At 40.1% G+C, this 22351-nt stretch overlaps 1 protein-coding gene across 4 annotated transcripts in view; it reads left to right on the top strand.

Moving 5' to 3' along the window:
- LOC124545110 (RNA-binding protein 26) overlaps positions 1 to 20854 on the top strand; it is a 266987-nt gene extending 246133 nt beyond the window's left edge. For all 4 annotated transcript variants that reach the window (XM_047123928.1, XM_047123929.1, XM_047123927.1 and 1 more), the window contains one exon: positions 20153 to 20854. In XM_047123928.1, the coding sequence (XP_046979884.1) occupies positions 20153 to 20242 (90 nt within the window). In that variant the 3' untranslated portion in view covers positions 20243 to 20854. The remainder of the gene's footprint in view (positions 1 to 20152) is intronic.
- The last annotated feature ends 1497 nt before the right edge of the window (positions 20855 to 22351 follow it).

Raw genomic sequence — 22351 nt, 5'->3', positions numbered from 1 at the left:
TGGATTATATCGTACGAGTCTTCGATGTGGAAAACTAATGTCAAGTGAATTTAGCGAGGCAATGCCGGCCTACACCCGGAAGTAAATGCACTACCAGTGTGTTGACAAATACTTGCTACGACGCTGCCATTTCTCGGCTCTCTTACGAGGCAGCTCTTCAGCGAAATGCTTGTCGTGATTGTCCGATACGGTTCTTCAGAGTGGAGACGCGCGCGCACGTTTGTTTTTTATGCGGTGTTCTCCCCTGATGGTTTCTGACGTTGCCTTGTGGGCTATGTATACATTTGAGACATTCAATTATCATTAATCCAGAATGCTACAAGTTTCAGCTTCCGGCGTGGAAGAAGGCTGTTGACGCCGACATTATATCATTTCAACTTAGGGACACCAAAACGGGTCATTCAATGTTTCTCATTTAACATAAAGCATGAGAGATAATTTTCCGTAACGTTCACAATCATCTAAAAATACAAACGAAGTAAAAATACATCGGAAGCGTATTCGAATTGAATATAATGTAAGATACCAAACGCTATGCACCTCGATGTCGAATTTGTCCACGTGCACTCTTTTGCAGCATACACATAGAACGTCATGATAACCTAGAGATGTACAAATTCCCCTTGCAGCCTGCTTGCCCCTAGCACCTCTGCAACCATTCATGCAGGTCATCCTGCCGCGACGTAAACACAAGAGTGCGCGTGTACTGAGGCATAGTGGGTAATGCGGTCGACACGGGCTCCCGCAAGCCCGGGCTACCTGGGTTCCCGCAAGCCTGCCAAGCTTCACGGGACCCGCTCAACTTGCTGCGCCTGACAACAGGTTGCGCTGTCAAGCTACTGTGACTAGAGTAGCCAGGTAGTTAGCCCGCAGTTCACTTATCGCAATGGTGGAGGCAGCACAATGAATAGGTCGAACTTTATATGTATATATGTTGGGGTTTCTCTTTTGGTGCTCAGGTAAAATAAAAACTTTTGATTAACGTTCATAATACGACAATGACGCGCGCAGACTAAACGGCTGCGTAGCGCAGCTCAGCTGTAAGATGGGCAGGCAAGCAAGTTACCCGCAGCATGCCCGGGTTGGGTTCTGCTTGGCTTGGCTGGGAGTGAAGCAGCCTGCCCGTTCTGTTGTCAACGCGCGGCGGCCTGCCCGCCCGGCCACCGGGCAAGCATGGGCGGGTTAAAAGCGGAACATGTACACCACTATGATAACCACGAGAATGAAGAAATATGTTAGTAAGGATGGAAGCAAGAAGAGACGCAGTCAACAAATATTCGATTCCTCATGGCATTCGTTTCATTTGAGACGTAAGAAGAGGTAAAGCGGGATATTACTTTCGTTAACACGAAAGATATGCCGCACATATTGATAACAAGGTTCAAATGGTTCAAATGGCTCTGAGCACTATGGGACTTAACATCTATGGTCATCAGTCCCCCAGAACTTAGAACTACTTAAACCTAACTAACCTAAGGACATCACACAACACCCAGTCATCACGAGGCAGAGAAAATCCCTGACCCCACCGGGAATCGAACCCGGGCGTGGGAAACGAGAACGCTATCGCACGACCACGAGCTGCGGACTGATAACGAGGATGTCTGTGTCTTCATACGTTTCCTCCTTGAAATCTGTATGTTCTATTATATACTAAGTAGCCTGATCATTGTTTCAGTAATGTTACCCTCTTGTTTGACCCCGTAACGATGAACAGATTCCAAATGCATGTCTCTGCATGAAAGTAGCTGTTCAAACCCTTCCTGGGTTGTTTTTGGTGTTTTATTGCTTGGAATTCCTGAAGCACACCACTGTGCCTTCCCCCCTCGTGGGTTAGGGCTCAAAACTAAACCGCTTTTCATCCAATGGCATAATTTATTCAGACAGCATCAGCACAAGACTATCAAACAAAGCCTTCCATTTACAGATGCAACACTCTAACCAGCACTGACCGAAGTGTAATCCACAGTCATGGTCCGAAATTAGCAGCAGTCTGCTACTGTGGCAAAGTCCGTACTACACTTTCGATCCCGCAGCACCGTTTTATCTGGTAACACTGTGTAGTTGCAGAGTTGTGCCTGCATGTCTGTCCTCACACTGTCAACTGTATGTATCTCACTTCTCCTGTAGAAATACAAAACGTGTTGCAGGTTAGTTCCTAGGATAGTAACATTAAATTTGCGTTGTAGACGGCACATGAACGTGACGACTATCCATATTACTCATCAATATAAAAAGACTATATTATGGGAATTTAGCAGGATTACTGAACATGAATTCTGAAATTGGGTGACTGACCGCACAGGTGCTAAACGTCATCAAGAGTATACGATGTCCTAATCGCATTACGAATATGAAGATCGTCTTCGACAGCTCGCAACTTTCACATTGCTATCTCCACCCTACTCCAGACAACCCTCGGTGGAGTTGCACTACGTTGCCGATGTAATGGAAGGCCTTCAAACAGACAACAGAGCACATATTGAAAAATACAAGCGAATTCTCTTGCAGCGTAAGCTTATTGTAACTAATCTAAAAATTATTGGAGTGGAACATTGTCCTATTCAAAAAAAGTAAAATGTTACACACTGTTGACGTCAAACGGACATTATCTATGTCCTGTCTTGTGTCCTACTTATCTATAATATCAAGTGTACTATAAAAATGATTATATATAATGGATGATAATGTAAAGCATTGATACCAGATGGTGGGTTCACAACAGTATTGATGCGAAAATAAAACAGAAGTTCGCAAAAATGCAGTTGTGTATTTTCGTACGTTTTCACCTCGAGATGTACAGTCGTGCTCAAAAGTATCCGAACGACCTGAATTGCATTTCGCCTGATTTGCATGCAACCGGCATAACGCAGCTGTCTAGCAGGTCCTCTAATCGCTCCTTGGTACAGTCGTTTGACTATTGAAAATGGTTCCAACAAGTCACCACTAGAAAACACTGCTCTGTATCGCAATAACTCAAGATGTAAAGTAATACCACGATACTACAAATATCAGGGAACACCTTATCACAGATAAGACTGTCCTTAAGGCTTGTAAGCTCACATTTATTACAATAAATGACATACCTGAAATGTTACCACTCTCATTATTACGTCAGATTGGTAGTGCATGTACTAAGTTCGTCGTATTCATGATTTCCTCTTCAAAGTAACATACCGTACTTATTATTTAACACAAAATGACATTAAAAATTTAAGTTATTCACGAGCAGCTAGTTGAGAATATGTATGAACTTCAAATGACAAGACGAACCGTCTCGTTCTGCATATGGATTCAAACCCAGGTCATGCAGACTAAGCAAAGATTTCGTGACTGACAGAAACTAACAGTCATTCCTGATAAGGCATACAGAGAGTGATATACCTCGATTTTAGACAGTATCAGTTAGCAAATATCAACTTTAAATTGCATAACGCAAGCATTTTTAACAGATGCGAATCCCTACCCAACATCTATTGTCCCTGTTAACGAACTATGAGAGATGTTAAATATTGCTTCTTCCCAAGTAACTTGCTTGAAATGCCGTGAGGTAAAGCTTTGTGTTGGACACGGATTCGAACCCAGAACCTAATCGGATTGCTATTGAAGCACAGTCAAATGTGACATATCGGATTTTCGCGGCAGTAGCTAGGTGTTTTAACTGAAATGGCGAGATGAAACTTAATTTTTTCCTTCCCAGGCACCAACCCGGCACCTATACCTGTTATATTCTAGAGAAAACGAACGTTAAATATGGCTTTGTTGCACCAGCAGTGACATGTGAGCATGTTTGAACTAGAAATAATATGACGAAGAGTTCAGCGCTCCTGGGAATAGAGCTCCACACATATCGTTGTTGACTACACACAAAGAGACGTCAGCTACCGAATTTTTCTCCACCAGCTGCTCAGAATAACATCTTGAACTTACAGTCATCTCGTAAATAGTTCTGTGTCTCACTGGGAGTTAAAAACGTCAGATATCGTTAGTGTTGACAACGAATGAAAATACATTAAAAATCAAAATTATTATCCACCAGCAGAAAGGTGTTCTCATGCTAGAGCTTGATAACACATAATTAAATCTTTAGTACCGGGCCAGGATTCGATCCCATTCACACGTAATATGTGGAGATGTTGAGGAATCTGCAGTTTTGAACAAACAACAAATTTTAGCCGAGCTGTATTGTCACGAAGGGATCAAATTCCGTGTTAAGGGCGGTCTGAGTTGCATTCCCAGTTCAGAACCAATTTTATCGACATACAGAAGCTCGGATAAAAGATGGAATAAGTGTCCTGTGACCATACATAGCGTTTGTTTCGTCATTTGAAATAAATAACTAGTATAAGAAAGGTTACTGGTGATAGAGATTCTACATGTCGCCACTCCAGACTTTATTGTGGTTCAACCTACCGTCTACTTGGTAGAGAAGGAATATCATCTTTAATGTGAATTTTCAGATCACACTGCCATTATATCTTCTTCACTTGGTGTAGAATGGAATCTGTCTCTCCCCAGAAGTCAAGACCTGGCCATATGCATAATCTCACAGTGCTGTGGAATCCAAAAGTTCTGGAGGAATAGTTGTCGAGCTCTGGAGCTGTTGTAGCTACGTGTCAGCTAGTAGCGTAGATAAGATGTCGCGAATTCGAATACATTCAGTGCTACATTTTTTAAAACGCAATTCTGCTGTATGCTGAAGTTATCAATCTAATGGAACTTTGAATATAATTCCCTTCACTTCTCAACCCAAAGTAGTCGCATGTGGAAAAAGGGCTAACTACTGTGACATTTTGTTGTATTCAGGTTTAATAGACAGCAGATGCATCTCGAAGATGTGTAGGGAGAGTGCATCGTGCCATAATATGTCAGAAAAGTATTTTCTACATTAGCTGTCGTGTGGTAGTGGGATTTTATTCTTCTTCAAACTTTGTTTGACAGCTTTCAAATGGGTTCAAATGGCTCTGAGCACTATGCGACTTAACTTCTAAGGTCATCAGTCGCCTGAAACTTAGAACTAATTAAACCTAATTAACCTAAGGACATCACACACATCCATGCCCGAGGCAGGATTCGAACCTGCGACCGTAGCAGTCGCTCGGTTCCAGGCTGCAGCGCCTAGAACCGCACGCCCACTCCAGCCAGCTGTTTGACAGCTTTAACTCAGAACAAGTTTTCTACGTGCATGTAATCAATAAATTGCATGTGCATTGTCAGACTGTCATAAGTAACATCAGAGAATTCGCATATATCGTTGATGATTAATTTCTCTCTCATGTTTATTATTGTTTTAACAACACTAAAGGAAACCTTACGAAAATTGTGCACTGTATTATAAGAAATGAAATAAAACTAACCACGATTACCTTACGACGAAAGTCTGTTTTAATAAAACCGAGTATCTGTACACAAGCATGCCTCTATCGACACGAATTAGTAAAATACTACTCACTTAGATTTTGATTGGGTCTGTGTTTAATTGGTATGCTGTGTCGTACTCAAGAAGTATGCAAATGTGGCATTTCATAAATATAGTTACGTATTCCTAGAAACCCTACCTTAAGTATCAGTTACTTACTCACGAACAGTAAGATGTGTGCGTGTTTGACCAGAAATAACGACACCTGTTGCGATTTTGGCAACACATGAACAGACATTAAAAATGCGCGTCAATTTTCACTAGCAGGTGGGTGTGCACTTGATAAAGCTTGAAATGAAATTATGAATATTTTTGTACTGGATCAGGGCTCAGACCCACATACTTAACCTTTGGAGGAGACCTAGAAATGATTGCAGTCTTGGGAAAAGGAACGAAATGACTGAACTATACTGTTCCGAGAGATTCAGATCCTCGAAAGAGGAGATACGGATTCGAATCACAGTCCAGCACCAAATTTTTCAACATCTCTAGTTCAATCTAGTACAAGTAAAATAAGAGCCTTGTCCCTTTAAATGGCTATCGGTTCATCAAATAAAATAAAATTTTCTAATGTAAGTAAGTTTACTGGCGACTGTATTTCTGTTTACCATGACTTCTGCTATGTCATTTCCCAACGTAAATCGGCTCTGCCCAGTTGGTAATGAAGGAACGTGATGCCTAATGCGGATTCTGGATTATAACGTCTTTCTCTTGAGGTTGCCAGAGGTAAAGTAAATCTGTTTGTGCCTCTTAAAAGTAAATGCCTGAACCCACGCATTGCACCTTGATAGTTCGTTCCACCAGACCATTGTGGCCACATTTCCCAGCCCCAGGAGTGTGCTGTAACGGATGATGTGCTTAGCTTACAAAATTAGTCACGGTGGAAAAAATGCGAGTCTATTAAATGGTTTAGCAGAAGCAAGCTTATGACGCATAGATTATGCTATTCTCATGTCAGCAGGATGTAAAGACGTTTCTAGGCATCATAGGCTGGATGTGAAGCCATTTTGATTTTTCACAAATTCAGCAATAGTGTGGAGATAGCAATGTGAAAGTTGCGAGCTGTCGAAGACGATCTTCATATTCCTAATGCGATTAGGACATCGTATACTCTTGACGACGTTTAGCACCTGTGCGGTCAGTCACCCAATTTCAGAATTCATGTTCAGTAATCCTGCTAAATTCCCATAATAGTGTCTTTTTATATTGATGAGTAATATGGATAGTTCATGTGCCGTCTACAGCGCAAATTTAATGTTACTATCCTAGGAACTAACCTGCAACACGTTTTGTATTTCTACAGGAGAAGTGAGATACATACAGTTGACAGTGTGAGGGCAGACATGCAGGCACAACTCTGCAACTACACAGTGTTACCAGATAAAACGGTGCTGCGGGATCGAAAGTGTAGTACTGACTTTGCCACAGTAGCAGACTGCTGCTAATTTCGGACCATGACCGTGGATTACACTTCGGTCAGTGTTGGTTAGAGTGTTGCAACTGTAAATGGAAGGATTTGTTTGATAGTCTTGTGCTGATGCTGTCTGAATAAATTATGCCATTGGATAAAAAGCGGTTTAGTTTTGAGCCCTAACCCACGAGGGGGGAAGGCACAGTGGTGTGCTTCAGGAATTCCAAGCAATAAAACACCAAAAACAACCCAGGAAGGGTTTGAACAGCTACTTTCATGCAGAGACATGCATTTGGAATCTGTTCATCGTTACGGGGTCAAACAAGAGGGTAACATTACTGAAACAATGATCAGGCTACTTAGTATATAATAGAGCATACAGATTTCAAGGAGGAAACGTATGAAGACACAGACATCCTCGTTATCAGTCCGCAGCTCGTGGTCGTGCGGTAGTGTTCTCGCTTCCCGCGCCCGGGTTCGATTCCCGGTGGGGTCAGGGATTTTCTCTGCCTCGTGATGACTGGGTGTTGTGTGATGTCCTTAGGTTAGTTAGGTTTAAGTAGTTCTAAGTTCTGGGGGACTGATGACCATAGATGTTAAGTCCCATAGTGCTCAGAGCCATTTGAACCATTTGAACCTTGTTATCAATATGTGCGGCATATCTTTCGTGTTAACGAAAGTAATATCCCGCTTTACCTCTTCTTACGTCTCAAATGAAACGAATGCCATGAGGAATCGAATATTTGTTGACTGCGTCTCTTCTTGCTTCCATCCTTACCAACATATTTCTTCATTCTCGTGGTAATCATGACGTTCTATGTGTATGCTGCAAATGATTGCACGTGGACAAATTCGACATCGAGGTGCATAGCATTTGGTATCTTACATTATATTCAATTCGAATAAGCTTCCGATGTATTTTTACTTCGTTTGTATTTTTAGATGATTGTTAACGTTACGGAAAATTATCTCTCGCGCTTTATGTTTAATGAGAAACATTGAATGACCCGTTTTGGTGTCCCTAAGTTGAAATGATATAATGTCGGCGTCAACAGCCTTCTTCCACGCCAGAAGCAGAAACTTGTATCATTCTGGATTAATGATAATTGAATGTCTTAAATGTATACATAGCCCACAAGGCAACGTCAGAAACCATCAGGGGAGAACACCGCATAAAAACCTAACGTGCGCGCACGTCTCCACTCTGAAGAACCGTATCGGACAATCACGACAAGCATTTCGCTGAAGAGCTGCCTCGTAAGAGAGCCGAGAAATGGCAGCGTCGTAGCAAGTATTTGTCAACACTCTGATAGTGCATTTACTTCCGGGTGTAGGCCGGTATTGCCTCGCTAAATTCACTTGACATTAGTTTTCCACATCGAAGACTCGTACGATATAATCCACTGTAAGATGAGACACTCAGAAAGTGTATTTAATTTCTGGACTCCAAGAACGGCGTTCTTCACATAAGTAACACCTGTTTGTGTGTTTTAAGGTTGCATTTTGAGGCTCAGGCAACATCGCAGTGACTATAGTCCATCTGTTGTCGCCAGTGCGTCGTTAGCTCAGAGGTTATTCGTCGTATTGTGGCTTTCCTAACGCGGGACATTCTGAATCGGAATACTCCCCTTTCATTATTAGTTCCGGGACGTGACTATTTTCCTCGGACAAAGACCAATGCTGTGAATTGGATTCGTGGACATGCCATTCACTGCCTATTTGGACAAACTGTAGACTCTGTACTTGATTTTTGGACATACCTCAACGACCGTCATTATGTCGTTGTCCATCACCCAAAATACAGATAATTTTTCTCGAACTTCCTTGGGAGTGCTTTCCACGACCTGCCTCACAGCTGGAATGTGTTAAGCCAAGAGTGAAGAAGGTTTCCTGTTTGAACCAATGAACATTTCTGAACTATTGAACGGAACACATCAATTTCGAGAAGACGTGACTCAACATATTACCAGCGGGGCGCAGAAGGCGTCTTATCAATTACACAACAAAAATAAACAAAAAAAAAAAAATAATAATAATAATAATAATAATAATAATAATAATAATAATAAAATTCAGAAAAAGGAAGATTGTGTTTTGTTTTTAAGGATAGCCCTAACCTTGAATTCCCATATTTCCCCTGGTATATAGGCAGCTCTCTGGGGTAGGTTTAGTCAGGAGCCAATGTCTGAAGTGGACCAGATTTTTTTTGTTATAGGATGAAAAGTGGCGTTGGCACTTAGTTTCTTTTTTTTTTTAGTGCCATTTTCATAAGGGGCTTTAAAATAAGAGAGAAAAAAAGGGGTAATCGTAAAAAAAAAGTAAAAGAAAAAAAAAAGCAAAATTGAGAAAAAAGAGGTTCCCTTGTGCGTTGTGGTGCTCTTACTGTATGACATAGCAGTTCCAATCTCGGTGGAAGCTGCTGACTACAACCTTTTATTTTCCATTTTAATTAATGGAGTTGCAAACTGCTAGTAAAAATTCCTTATACGAAATCTGAAGAATGCCTTTAAACATCAATCTTCGTCCGATTTCGACTTAGTAAATTAAGTTAATATCATGGATGTCTGCTTTGCAAATGCCAAGGTGCTTCACTGTAAAATAGATCCTGAAAAGATTCAAACCGACTGTCAACGATATAAATTTGAGCTTTGTCCGTCATATAGGTCTAACATGTCAGGAGGTTGTTTATGAAGTGCACATGTTGATTAATATAGTTCCCTTCTTCTAAATTTTTGCAATAGCATTTAACTGTAGACGTTTTCTAACACCGGCGTTAGCAATTCCTTTCCGTTCTCTGAAACCTCAAAACGACTAATTTCTCTGGTTTAAATCTGATGACCTTAACTATCACTTCCGATCAACATTAAATACTTCATGAACCCATACATGGAACTCCAAATGTGCAGTGTTCCTGCACTGCTACAGAGCATGCATTGCAAGGTATTCACACAGTTTATCGCATAGACTTACCATAAGGAATGAAACAAGAACTGTAATACACTTTAAACCACAGACGCTCACTCTGGCTTGACGAAAACATCCGAACATTGACCAAAAGTTGCACAAATAATGGAGTTTGAAAGGGAAAGAAACAAGGTATGAAGCATTTATAAATTCATCGAATGTAGCGAGGTGGTTTAATTTCGTCCCAGTCTATAAAATTAATTTCGGGCCATACTCAGCTCTTGCTGATTAATGTAATATAATACCCGCCTACTAATCAGGGCGTCTGTCTCCGTTGCTTTTGAGCATGAATGGAAATTGTAGACATTTTTGTGTGGAGCAACATTTAATAATAAAGCATTTTAAATAATCAAAAGCGATGAGCGGTAGCAGGCGCTTTCGATAAAGAACGGGGGAGTGCAGCGCCGCTGCTGTCGCCACGGCCGCTGCCGGTAGCCAGCCAGTGGATCCCGGAGCTTTGCCGCATACGGCCTCCAGAAGAGGACAGTCTGCAGGAAATCTGCCGCAAAATTGTTACTGGATGAAATTTTGATATCGTTGTGTCAGAAAGCGAAATAGATTGAATCTGCGCTACCATTATATTCACGTCTTCAGCATTCAGACAGAAGAGGCTATAAAAATATTTTATGCCAGCTGCTCTCGATCCACTGACATTATGAACAGAAACAACGCACGCTACCGCTAGACCACAGGCGTAATCAGCCAAGGGTTTCTGTATCATGGGACAAGTTTTCCTCCAGGAAGTGCGCAGTCTACAGTGTTGCCAGATTGTGCAGATAACCGGACTTAGAGAATTAGCGAGTTGGCCAGTTTTTTTGTCCCATGTCGCGATCGGCGCGGACTTTGCCTCTGAAGCGGCCGGCCGCCGGTCGAGTTTTATGTCAAAGAGTGTACATAATTACAATACCAGAAGGAAAAATGGCATTCATTACCCCGCATTAAGGTTGTCTTTATCACAAAAATGTATGCACAGTGCTGCAAAAAAGATTTTTGATTACTTACCCATGGATACAGAATGTCTGACAGATAGGAAAATAAAATTTGAAAACAAACTAAAAAAGTTTATGCTTGACAACTTCTACTCCATAGAATTATTTCTATTGGGGGAGAATAAGAAGAGGAAGATGAAACTAAACTAACTAACCTGCTTCTTAAGATAGGAGCCGTTCTTGGTAGCTGGGCTGTGTGTCTGAACTTCAAACTTGGAATGATCACATACGTTCAGTTATGGGTAAAGCAATTAGTGGGCTTTGGTTTATTGGTAGAATAGTGGGGAAGTGCAGCCAGTTCACAAAGGAGATCGCTTGCAAATGACTTAGATCCGTATGAGATAGTACTAACAGGAGATATTAAATATATACTGAGAAGGGCAGTATGAATGTTCACAGGTTTGTTTGACCCATGGGAGGGTCTTACAGCGATGCTGAAGAAACTGAGCTGGCAGACTCCTGAAGATAAATGTAAACTATCCCAAGAAAGTCTACTAACAAATTTTCGAGAGACCGGCATTAAATGACGACTCTAGGAACATACTACAACCCTCTATGTATCACTCACAGGGGATTGTGATGACAAGATTCGAATAATTACTGCATGCGTAGAGGCATTTAAACAAACATTCTTCCCACACTCCTTACATGAATGGAATGGGAAGAAACCTTAATAACTGGTACAGTGAGATGTATCCTCTGCCATGCACTTCTTAGTGGTTTTGCAGAGATGTAGAGGTAACTGTAGAACTTAAATTCCTTCATCAAACTTGTCTTTGGTATCCTTTACTGCTTCCTCTATGTATAGACCGGATATGTTGGAGGAACCCTGTCTCACTTTTTCCTGAGTCACTGCTTCCCTCCCACATCCTTCAACTCTTAAAACTGCAATCTAGTTCCTGTACGAGTTATGTATAGCCTTTTATTCCCTGTACTTCATCCCTGATACCATCAGATTTCCAAAGAGTATATTCCAGCCAGAGCAAGAAAAGTGTGCTTGCCTTCTATTAACTTATCTTCTGAAATGAATTATGGGGTCAGTATTGCTCCAAATTGTCCTACATTTATGTGGAACCCAAACTGATGTTCCTACGATTGGCTTCTACCAGTCATTGCATAGGTGGTTCAAGTTATATCTTATTAAACTTACAATTGGATAGATGAAAAATCTAGTCACCAAGCGGCGGCAGAACACACACGTAAAAGACTGTTGTGATTGGCTCTGAAAGCTTGCCAATCACAACAGTCTTGTATGTGTGTATTCAGCCGTTGCTTAGTGAGTAGATTTTTTACCTATACAATTAAGTAATTTTATCAATAATAGATTGTTTTCATTGTTTTATTAAACATACAGTTTAATAACAGCCATGCTTGTCAGTAGCTGACCATTCAGTATTGGGATTATTATATTTCTCAAAACTCAAGAAAGGTGTCACCTGTCTTGTGTATCCAGTCGGTACGTTTTTGTCACAGTCAGTCGTTCTGAGGATCTTAATGATTCTGAGGGAATGTTTCCGTAAAATTCTCACTTGTCGTAGATCACATAATGTTACAAATATGTACCAGCATTTTCACCACTGTTGCAAATGATGTTTGTAATGCTGTTGGGGCAATGCAACTTCCATCTTTTGCCTGCTTATTCTATCTGCTCCAACAAACTGCCAAACACCCAAGCAGAAGTGTCAGTACTTTCTGAAGGTCTCTCCTTTAGCCCTAAACCTTTCCCTACAGTGGAAATATTTGTCACACACCACACTGACAATAGCCAACCAAAACGCCACATCAAATCTTGTTTAAAAGTGTCCAGCTTCCCTCCAACTGTGATTCTCCACTCTTTCCACTCAGTCATCCTTCGGTAATTGTTCAGGAACTCCTCACTTCTAACCTAGTCTCACCTTCCTTTCCAAAAACCCTCCCCGGTGAGTCCATTCTCACTACCGTCGAACAAACGGCTATCCGTATCCTGAAAACCAATCCAGACACTATCACCATTCTTGCAGACAAAGGTTCCACGACATGAATCATAGTGACAGTGTGGCTGAGGGTCTCCACCAACTTTCCAACATTTTTGGAGAAAAACATTACAAACACGATCCATCCCAGAAGATCGACGCTCTCCAGCAACTCCTCAAGCCCTTAGATACATCCCAAAACTGACACCTGAATCAATCTCCCTCCTCACAACAGCCCCATGCACTCTTACCTTTTACCTACTACATAAACCCAAGCCCTCAGGTCTTCCTATTGGTTGTCCTATTGGGGCTGTGTACAATGCTCCCACAGAACAAACCTCTGGCTGTGTTGACCAACCCCTCCAAACTATTGTCCATAACCTTCCATTCTAGAATTTCCTTCTGTATTAACTGTTCCTCAAAAACTCGTTTTGAAAGCAATAATTTTCAACCTTTCTATGATTTTTCTTAAAAACTGTGTCTTATTTTAATGAGAACAATAATGTTTTAAGCCATTTGGCAAAGCAGAAGCTTAGTAAATATATTATGTTTGCAAGTGTTGACTGAGGTCATTGAGACAAAGTTGTACATCTAAACACACACACACACACACACACACACACACACACACACATACACATTCACATTCTCTCTCTCTCTCTCTCTCTCTCTCTCTCATCTGAAGTGTGATCTCAGATGTTAAAGGTTCTATATTATTTTCTGCCGTATGTTTTAGATCTTTACACGCTTTGTATTTATACATTGAGAAAAGACAAACACCAGTACAGTGAACCAATCGCCAATGAAAATATATTCAAAGAATTTTTATCACACATACACATATATGATCGGCAATTGCAAACATAAATATGAATGTAGCATCTTTGTACGTGTGTTTAAGTCTTACTACATTACAACCAAACACTGAGAACTGAGAACAGCACAACATCCTGAGTCATCAGTGTTGGCCAGTAGACTTTCGTCTTAAATTACAATTGGTAGAGAACACCAGCTTGCTTCCCCTCCACTTCCAATCTCCAATCAAATAACATATTTTATTTACACTCCTTTAACCAGCTAAAGAGCAATAGTGAAGACATAGACAAGAGTTAAAAGTTGTGTTGTTCCAGTAGTATTACATATTTTGATCTCGATGGGGACAATTTGCAGTAGGAAATTATGCAGTCTACAACATAGAAGACTTTTATGGAAATTGACTTTGGATGCAAAAGTCTACAAACTTACTAAAGGAATATTGTCTACCCCAATCTGACTTGTTTCAGCGTGGGCATTTTCAATGTTCTATCAAATTCTTCTCACAGTACAATATCTCTCGTTTTAGTTTCATCTCTGTATTCCTTTTTCCCTGCAACATTTGCCACTTTTTGTATTATTTTCTCCTTTCATCAGTTCCAGATCTTATCCAAGGATTAAAATTCTAAAGAACGTCCATAATTTATTTCCTTTGTACAATTTCTTCAGCATTAATTGGCATTTCATAGGTGACAGGTTACAGTCAGAGTCCACTTATCCTCCCGGAAATGATTTACATTTTAAATTCTGGTTTCTAAATATATTTTACCATTGTATAATCTATCAAATTCTAGAGCCCTATCGTATTAAGTTTTTGTCTCCCTTAATGATACACACTGAACAATTTCTTTTGTATCATTCATTTTTTCAATGTCTTCATAATTTGTGGAGTTATGCTCTGTTCAGAATTACTTAGAGATCGACAATGACAAAGGTAGTTGTGGGATGAAGCCCACACGGGAGGAACACGTTAGGCCAATCTCACGAGACTTTCAGATTCTGGATTCATCTGTGCTTACCACACATGCAACTACCACTACTGCACTATGCTTCAGACAGTGTGCTATTCTATTGGATTGTTTGTTATGTGCAGAGATTTTATTTCCATTTCTAACAGTTGTGGGGTTAATATTTTACCTGTTAGTACTATTGTTCATTGTTTGATATGCAACAGTTTGAAAAGCGGGTTTGTTAAATGTTGAACAATGGAAAGTCCGGGGTGGAGTGACAATAATTCCACCTGGATTCTTCTCACCAACACCAGATTTTCTGTATTGCGCTGGTGGGAACTCTCCCTACAACATATCCTTTGTTCCCCTAACACCCCCTCCCCCAGTCCTGCCCTCCTTCTGCCTATCCCCTCTCTGCTCCCACTACCGTATACATGCACCATCTTTCTCACCAATGCAGCTACAAGTCTTTTCCTCTTCTCTACTTCTCTCTTTACTCCCCCCCTCCCCCCCCCCCCAGCACAGCTTCCTAATACTGCACGTAGCAGCCCCTATCCCGCCCTCACCAAATTCCTGCATGGTCCTACAGACAGCACTAGCATCCTTCTCACACCCCACCCTGATGTCTCTTCCCCCCTCCCACCACCCTCTTCCACCTCATGACTTCTCCACCACCAACCCCAATGCGTGTGTGAGAATTCTACTTCTGAGGAAGGACTTTTGTTTGTCAGCTTAAGTGTTTCCCAAATTGTTTTACATTGTGCTTGTCTGTGACTTAGTTCTTCCTCTATTTGTTAAAATGTTATTCGTAGGAAAAGTTAGAAATTGCTCTCTCAGCCAGGGTATTGCTGTGAAATGTCAGTCAAGAATTGTGGCTTGTATGTTACGTGCCTACACCATCAGCAATTGTTCTTCATAATGCTCCCAATTATTCTATTGTTGTTGTTAAGACACCAACATTGGCGGAGTAAAAGGAGGAGATGACTGACTGGCCTCTATGTTGCAGCATCAAAATAAGTGATATTCTTAAAAAGGTAAAGATTATGGAACTAAGCTCTTCAAAAACCACAGATCCACAAATACAAAAATTCACGAGCTGACAAACTTGAGGACATGCACCTATCACACAACTAGCTTATTACTGCCATCCCATCCTACCCCAATAGGATTGATATGGGTCCAAATTAAAAGATGTAGTCCCAGCAGTAAGAGCAAAATTTATCCTATCTGCGGCCAAAGCACTTTTCTATGAAGCTCTTAGAAAAGTCACCTCTGAAGGCTGGAAGAAATCTGTCAGTCATATGCAGCACATTATGGAAAGAGCTTGGCAGAATAAACCTATGTTAAAAATCCGGTTGAAGATATGATCACATCATCACGTAATGACAGTTACAGTGTCACTTCAAGCATCCATGACATGGCAAGAGTAATGCCAGTAGAGTTTTTCCATTGTTACCACAGGATATAAGGTAAACATCAACAAAAGCAAAACGAGGATAATGGAATGTAGTCAAATTAAGTCTGGTGATGCTGAGGGAATTAGATTAGGAAATGAGACACTTAAAGTAGTAAAGGAGTTTTGCTATTTGGGGAGCAAAATAACTGATGATGGTCGAAGTAGAGAGGATATAAAAAGTAGACTGGCAATGGCAAGGAAAGCGTTTCTGAAGAAGAGAAATTTGTTGACATCGAGTATACTGTATTTACTCGAATCTAAGCCGCACCTGAAAAATGAGACTCGAAATCAAGGAAAAAAATTTTTCCCGAATCTAAGCCGCACCTGAAATTTGAGACTCGAAATTCCAGGGGAGAGAAAAGTTTTAGGCCGCACCTCCAAATCGAAACAAAGTTGGTCCATTGTAATATGAGACACAATTTAGGTCAAATGAATGACGATGCAGCTACAGTAGTGTGGTTCGAGTCGTAAGTTTGACAGTTAAGCTTTACCAGGTAGCCATTGCTATACGTCAGGTGCTCCGTCCATATTTATACGGGTACCGGTACCCTTCCATTTTCACGTGCTTCATCTGGTTTGAATTGCTTGCGTATTTTTCTTTGATTTGATAACTGCCGTTCTCTTTGTTATAGGTGTTTACGTCATTCTAAGCTGGAAAACGCATTACTGTACTGTACTGTACTGTGCATTGTTTGCCGCATTCTGATAATGAGTGTTAACGGCCTGTCGCCGCTCGCGGCATGACTTGCTTTTGTGCGTGCTACAGCCGCTTAAAAAAAAGAGAGAGGGGGGGGGGGGGGGGGATCGTCTCATTAGCGAAACAATGGCAAGAGACTGCTATTTGTTGTTACTTACACTGCTGCTTTCTTTGATAATGATCAACAAGAACCAAATAATAGACTGCGTATAATAGATGATGTTCTGAACGAGAGTTTAGCGAAAATTTTTCTCCGTTTGAAAATCTTTCCGCACGCCTCTTTAGTACATAACATTCAGCACAGAAATTAGTCATCTTAGATTTAAAAATCTAGTCAATTGCCGTGCTTTATTTCTGATTTTATCACTATTAGGCATAAGAATAATACGAATATAAACATGACATGATATGTACATTCTTCCACGTTTGTTGTTGTCTCATCTAGTTTCGTAGTTTATTAGGCAGACAGGATTTAAATGAAATAGCAGCAAACACGAAACAATACATGGCAAAATGTTTATATTCGTATTATTCTTATGCTGAAGAGAATACTGCATGTGATTCACAATTCATAAAAAGTTACTATTAGCAACCATATCTTCTCACAGGTAGGAAAAAATTCAGAACGTAGATTTGGCCATATTGACAAACATCTCGAACAGTCTTGCCAGTCGGATTTTTGTAGTACATTGAAATGCTGCTACATTCGAAGATAACCAATACGGAATTTGTATTTACTTCATTGGATAATGTATGAAAATGCAGTGGTCGTAACTCAGGGTGGAGAAAAAAAGCTCGTCTTCCACCTTTTTTTAAATTTATTTACTGGCGCAGAGGTTTTGGCGCCAGTATTTATCTTTGTGCCTGCAAAGCATGCCTGTGTAGTGCTACATATATTTGACGGCCGTAGTTAGTTGTGGCGGCACCTACCAACATTTTTCAGAACTTCCGCTTACTTTGCACTCGATTCTAAGCCGCAGGCGGTTTTTTGGACTTCAAAAATCGGAAAAAAAGTGCGGCTTAGATTCGAGTAAATTCGGTAGATTGAAGTGTCAGGAAGTCGTTTCTGAAAGTATTTGTATGGAGTGTAGCCGTGTATGGAAGTGAAACATGGACAATAAATAGTTTGGACAAGAAGAGAATAGAAGCTTTCGAAATGTGGTGCTACAGAAGAATGCTGAAGATTAGATGGGTAGATCACATAACTAATGAGGAGGTATTGAATAGAATTGGGGAGAAGAGGGGTTTGTGGCACAACTTGACTAGAAGAAGGGATCGGTTGGTAGGACATGTTCTGAGGCATCAAGGGATCACCAATTTAGTATTGGAGGGCAGAGTGGAGGGTACTTAATCACTGCTCGAATCTCGATTTTCCCCCCCCCCCCTTCCAAATCTTCACAAATCCCAACCTGGGAACAACAATAGAGCCACATCACCACCAGAGCTCTCTTTCAAGAACACAGACATGGCACGTGTTTACAGGCAACAGTCCAATGAGTATTACATGAACAACTCGTTGTGCTAGTGCTGACATCTCATGGTGATTTCGAGAACTTTTCAAACCACCCTCGCATCTTATCATAGGTAGCATGATAGCATGACAATCAGGACACACACACATCAGTTAAATTCTGTACATACTTCCACAAAAAACATCTACCGGTCCACGCATTTTTAGTTACAATGAGAACAGTTCTTTGCCTGGAGATGGCTATGCAAAGTGCCACATCAGTGAGTATTACATACATGTAGCCTCACACATGGCTGTTCTCCTACTTACTGATTGCCATGGGGCCTTTCAGACCCTTAAATGCAGGACCAATATCCATCCAACTGAAGACACATTATTCTTGATACCATACCGGAATGTGTGCTGTCTGATCTCCTTCCTCATTGGCATGCTTTTGCTTCCGTAACATCGAGTGACTTCCCTCCAGCTTTTCGTATTCTGTTGTTACAATTCTACCTGTCAGTCCCATACATCCAGGTTGCCCACAGCATGCCAAACTGCACACGAACACGATGTGTGGGCCGACACTCGGTCTCTCTCAGCTCTGTTTGGTACTTCTCGAGAGTGTTCAGTGCAGCACGACATTGAATTTAGCACTGCAGTGTGGCATTTTTCAGTTGACGAGACTTTCTTCAGATCGACAGAATTGTGATGTCAGCGATGTTTACCATTCGCCGTTCACAGGTCCATTGTCACAAGCCCTTAAAAATAAATGGAAATGACAAAAGAGAAGGATAAGAATTCTCAGTGTCTATTATGTGATATACAGGCCAAATTTGCTAGGGAACAACTTTTAAACTCGATGCAGAAAGAATTTGAAGATTTAATTCATAATGAAAGAGCAAAAAATTACAGTTACCGACAGATGGGATTCATTGTTCTGTACACCAAGAAGTACTTTCTGCTAAATTTTCTGGCACAGAGCACATGATGCAATAGATCATAAGAATAGTAAATTTTCTGAAGTCACGCACACTATTCCATTGTCGGCTGCAAAAGTTTTGTCAGTATTGAACAAAGGGTATGGGAACATTATATATTACTGAAAAGTACTTTGGTTAAGTCAAGGGGCATGTCTGGAATGATGATTCGCTTGGAAACCTTCTATTGTTGAATTTATGAAGGAAATGAGGGCAGGAACAAGAAGTAGAACACCCTGGAATTGATTGTGGATCTTGCATTTTTTAAGTTGACTTTATTCTACATTGCTTTCAGTAAGACATTGCAAGATGAGAAAAAAAATCCTTTTTGAAGTGAATGCATTTAAAAAGAACATTGCATTAGAGAAAGGACACATTTTCACAAACACAGTCCAGTTCCCTAGGCTCACTGCCTTTAAAACACGAGTTTTGAAGAATTCATTGTGGCCTTGAAAGAATTATGTAGATAGTTCCTTAAATGTTTGTAGAACACTGCCAATCTTACATTTGTTTTCAAGACCCTTAGCCATTTCAGTTGAAAGCACCCCTGTGCATGTGCAGATGTGACAGATTGATCTGCAGCGTAATTCCCCTTTTAATGACAAATCCTTTTACATTAAAACTTCCAGGACATCTACATTGCTTTCAGTTAGTGAATGACCTCTTTAACCAGTACATTACATTTTAAATATGGTATCCACTTCAGATAAAATCTTGTGGTGTCACATAAAAAATACATAGTGCACATAGAAAAGAAAACTGACCACCATTTGTCGGAGCAGTGATCTGTGATGCACAAATTAGGAGCTTGAGATTGTCCTGAATCTTGTGCTTTTACCAGGAAATTTGAAATTACTGTCTAAAATAAGTGTACAGTGCACAGCTTTCAGAAGAAACCAGTTTCATTTTTAATTATCTGGGAAAAATGTTCCAATTCAGAGGTTTACTTTGGTATTCCAGTCAGGCGAGTTCGTAATAATCAAGAGAGTGATGCAGCTTTTAGATTATAAAAATAAGTCACTTAAAGTGAACGATGAAACAAATTAAAATTGTCCCTCTCTTATGTTTTAGATTGGTGGTGCCGAACTGAGTGAAGATGTTCTCCTCCAGGATGACGAGGAAGAGGAGGAAGATGGAGAAGATCGAAGCTGGCGGCGATAGCACTGTACTGCACTTCTGTGATACACAATGAAAAGAAATTGGTTTCAGTGCTTTTGTTCTGCCTTGGTGATATATTTGTTCACTGCTTAGAGAGGTGTAACATTAGCTTTCATTGTATAAATTTCTTTATATTTGGTACAAAGCAGTTCGCGTTTAGTCACTTGTATTATCTTTTCCCACCCATTCCTGTATGTGAAATGTAGTATTGTGTATATAACTTCAAGTCTCTGTGTGGGTTTCTCCTCCTTGTCTTTCAGGTATGAGCTTCATTATGTTCTGTCATTGATTTGTGTTAGGTAGACAAGCCAAATTTGGGGTCACTACGTACATGACTAGTAATTTATGAAATACAGCTGAATCCCACTAGAAGCAGAGGCTGCCAGCAAGGTCACTGCGCAGATCCTGGCACACTACTGAGGCATACACATACCAGTGTTTAATGTGACTGATCTAAAAAATTAAAATGACTTTCTGTTGTATACTGTCAGTTATCTGCAATTATAAAAATGATGTTGTAGACATGTCCTGAATTTATCACCCTGCGTTCAGTACGAACTGTACCAACTGTTGTAATTATACAGTTTGAAAAGTAAATTGCAAAGATAAATTTTCTTCTGCCGTTTATCATTGTCAATGTGTTTTAATACAGAGGATGAGCTGACACTACATTTTTGGCTATAATTCAGTAAATCACAGTAATAACTTTTGGGGAAAACAATTGTTGAAGGAACAGATAAGTGCACTGTGTGTCACAGATGCAACTGAACAGTTGCTGTCTTTACCTAATAAGCAGAATGATCACATCCTTTGACAGATATCAATCTGTCTGTGACTGACTATCCACACTTTTTCTCATTCTTTGTTGTTAATGTGTCATTGAAGTTTTGCACGAATAGAAAACTAGCTTCATTGTACCAGCAGCTTATAAAGAGCTTAGATCTTGTAAATTAAGAACTCGTACAGTAATGTTCCATGTGTGGACTAAACATGCTACATGACAAAAGGAGAGTTAATTGAAAGTACTTTGCAAGATCAGTGAATATTTGTGGTTGTTTTTATGGAAACAATACTTTCAGGTTAATTTCTGGGGCTTCACCTGCGGTATTCGTGTAACTACGACACCGGTACTTGGTTATTTCTTTTTATGTAATTTGAGAATAAACTGAAAAATTTCATTTGACTAATGTGCTACGGTTCATTGTTTGGAAAGTAGAACTGTACTTTGAAGAATCCCAAATCTCTGTTTTGACCACCAAGTTCACAGATATCCATTACAGCTTGAGTGGAAACCGAAAGCAACATTTTATTATGAAGACAATAGTTCCTCACTGCTTTGCTATACAAGCACTGTCTGTGAGTAAGTACCGATGTAGCATCCTTAGTGTGCCATGTTGTAGTCGTCAGTGAGATTTTAAAGTCTGTAAAGATATTTTGCTGTCTGAAAAATACAAGTGTGTTAACAGCTGTTCCGCACCATTTGAATTCACATCAGTTTTTAATTAGTTGTATTTGGTTTTGAATTGGAAAGTGGTAATTGCATACTGTATAAACTGGCACTGTCAGTTTAGAGAGTTTATTAAATTTGGAAGCACATGCTCATAGAGTCAGAGATGTGCCTTTCAATAGTGTGTTTGTGTGTAATATTTGTCATAATAGCATTACTATATTGTGTGAAAATTTGTGCAAAATGAAAGATATTTTTCATACATTTAATCTGTCAAAACATAGATCTGCTGAGAGTTTCCTGCTGACTATTCTTCAGTAACATAATTCAATTAATTTAATAGTTTAAATCATATCCCCATAAAAGATATTTTTAATTGACAATGTTTCTGCCTTGGAGGTGGAGCATGTAATTGGGTTAAATGACATTCAGATTCTTAATGTTGTAGCTGCATTTTGACTGTGCCATAGTGCTGGAAATGATGCTTATTCAAATTTCTCATACTACTATGCCATTTTGATTTGTTTTGCCATATTTTGTAGTGCACTTATTTCAGTCATGGTTTATTTTATTTTCCAATGGATTTGCTGGACCTCACAAATTGTTTCTATATGGTATTGTCTATGATAAGGCAAAATTGCTGTGATGTACTTTCCATTAATGTT

Source organism: Schistocerca americana, chromosome 8, assembly GCF_021461395.2.
Source record: "Schistocerca americana isolate TAMUIC-IGC-003095 chromosome 8, iqSchAmer2.1, whole genome shotgun sequence".
NCBI classification, from domain to species: domain Eukaryota; kingdom Metazoa; phylum Arthropoda; class Insecta; order Orthoptera; family Acrididae; genus Schistocerca; species Schistocerca americana.
Note: the sequence above shows the minus strand (reverse complement) of the source record. Positions and strands in the feature narration are given on the sequence as shown.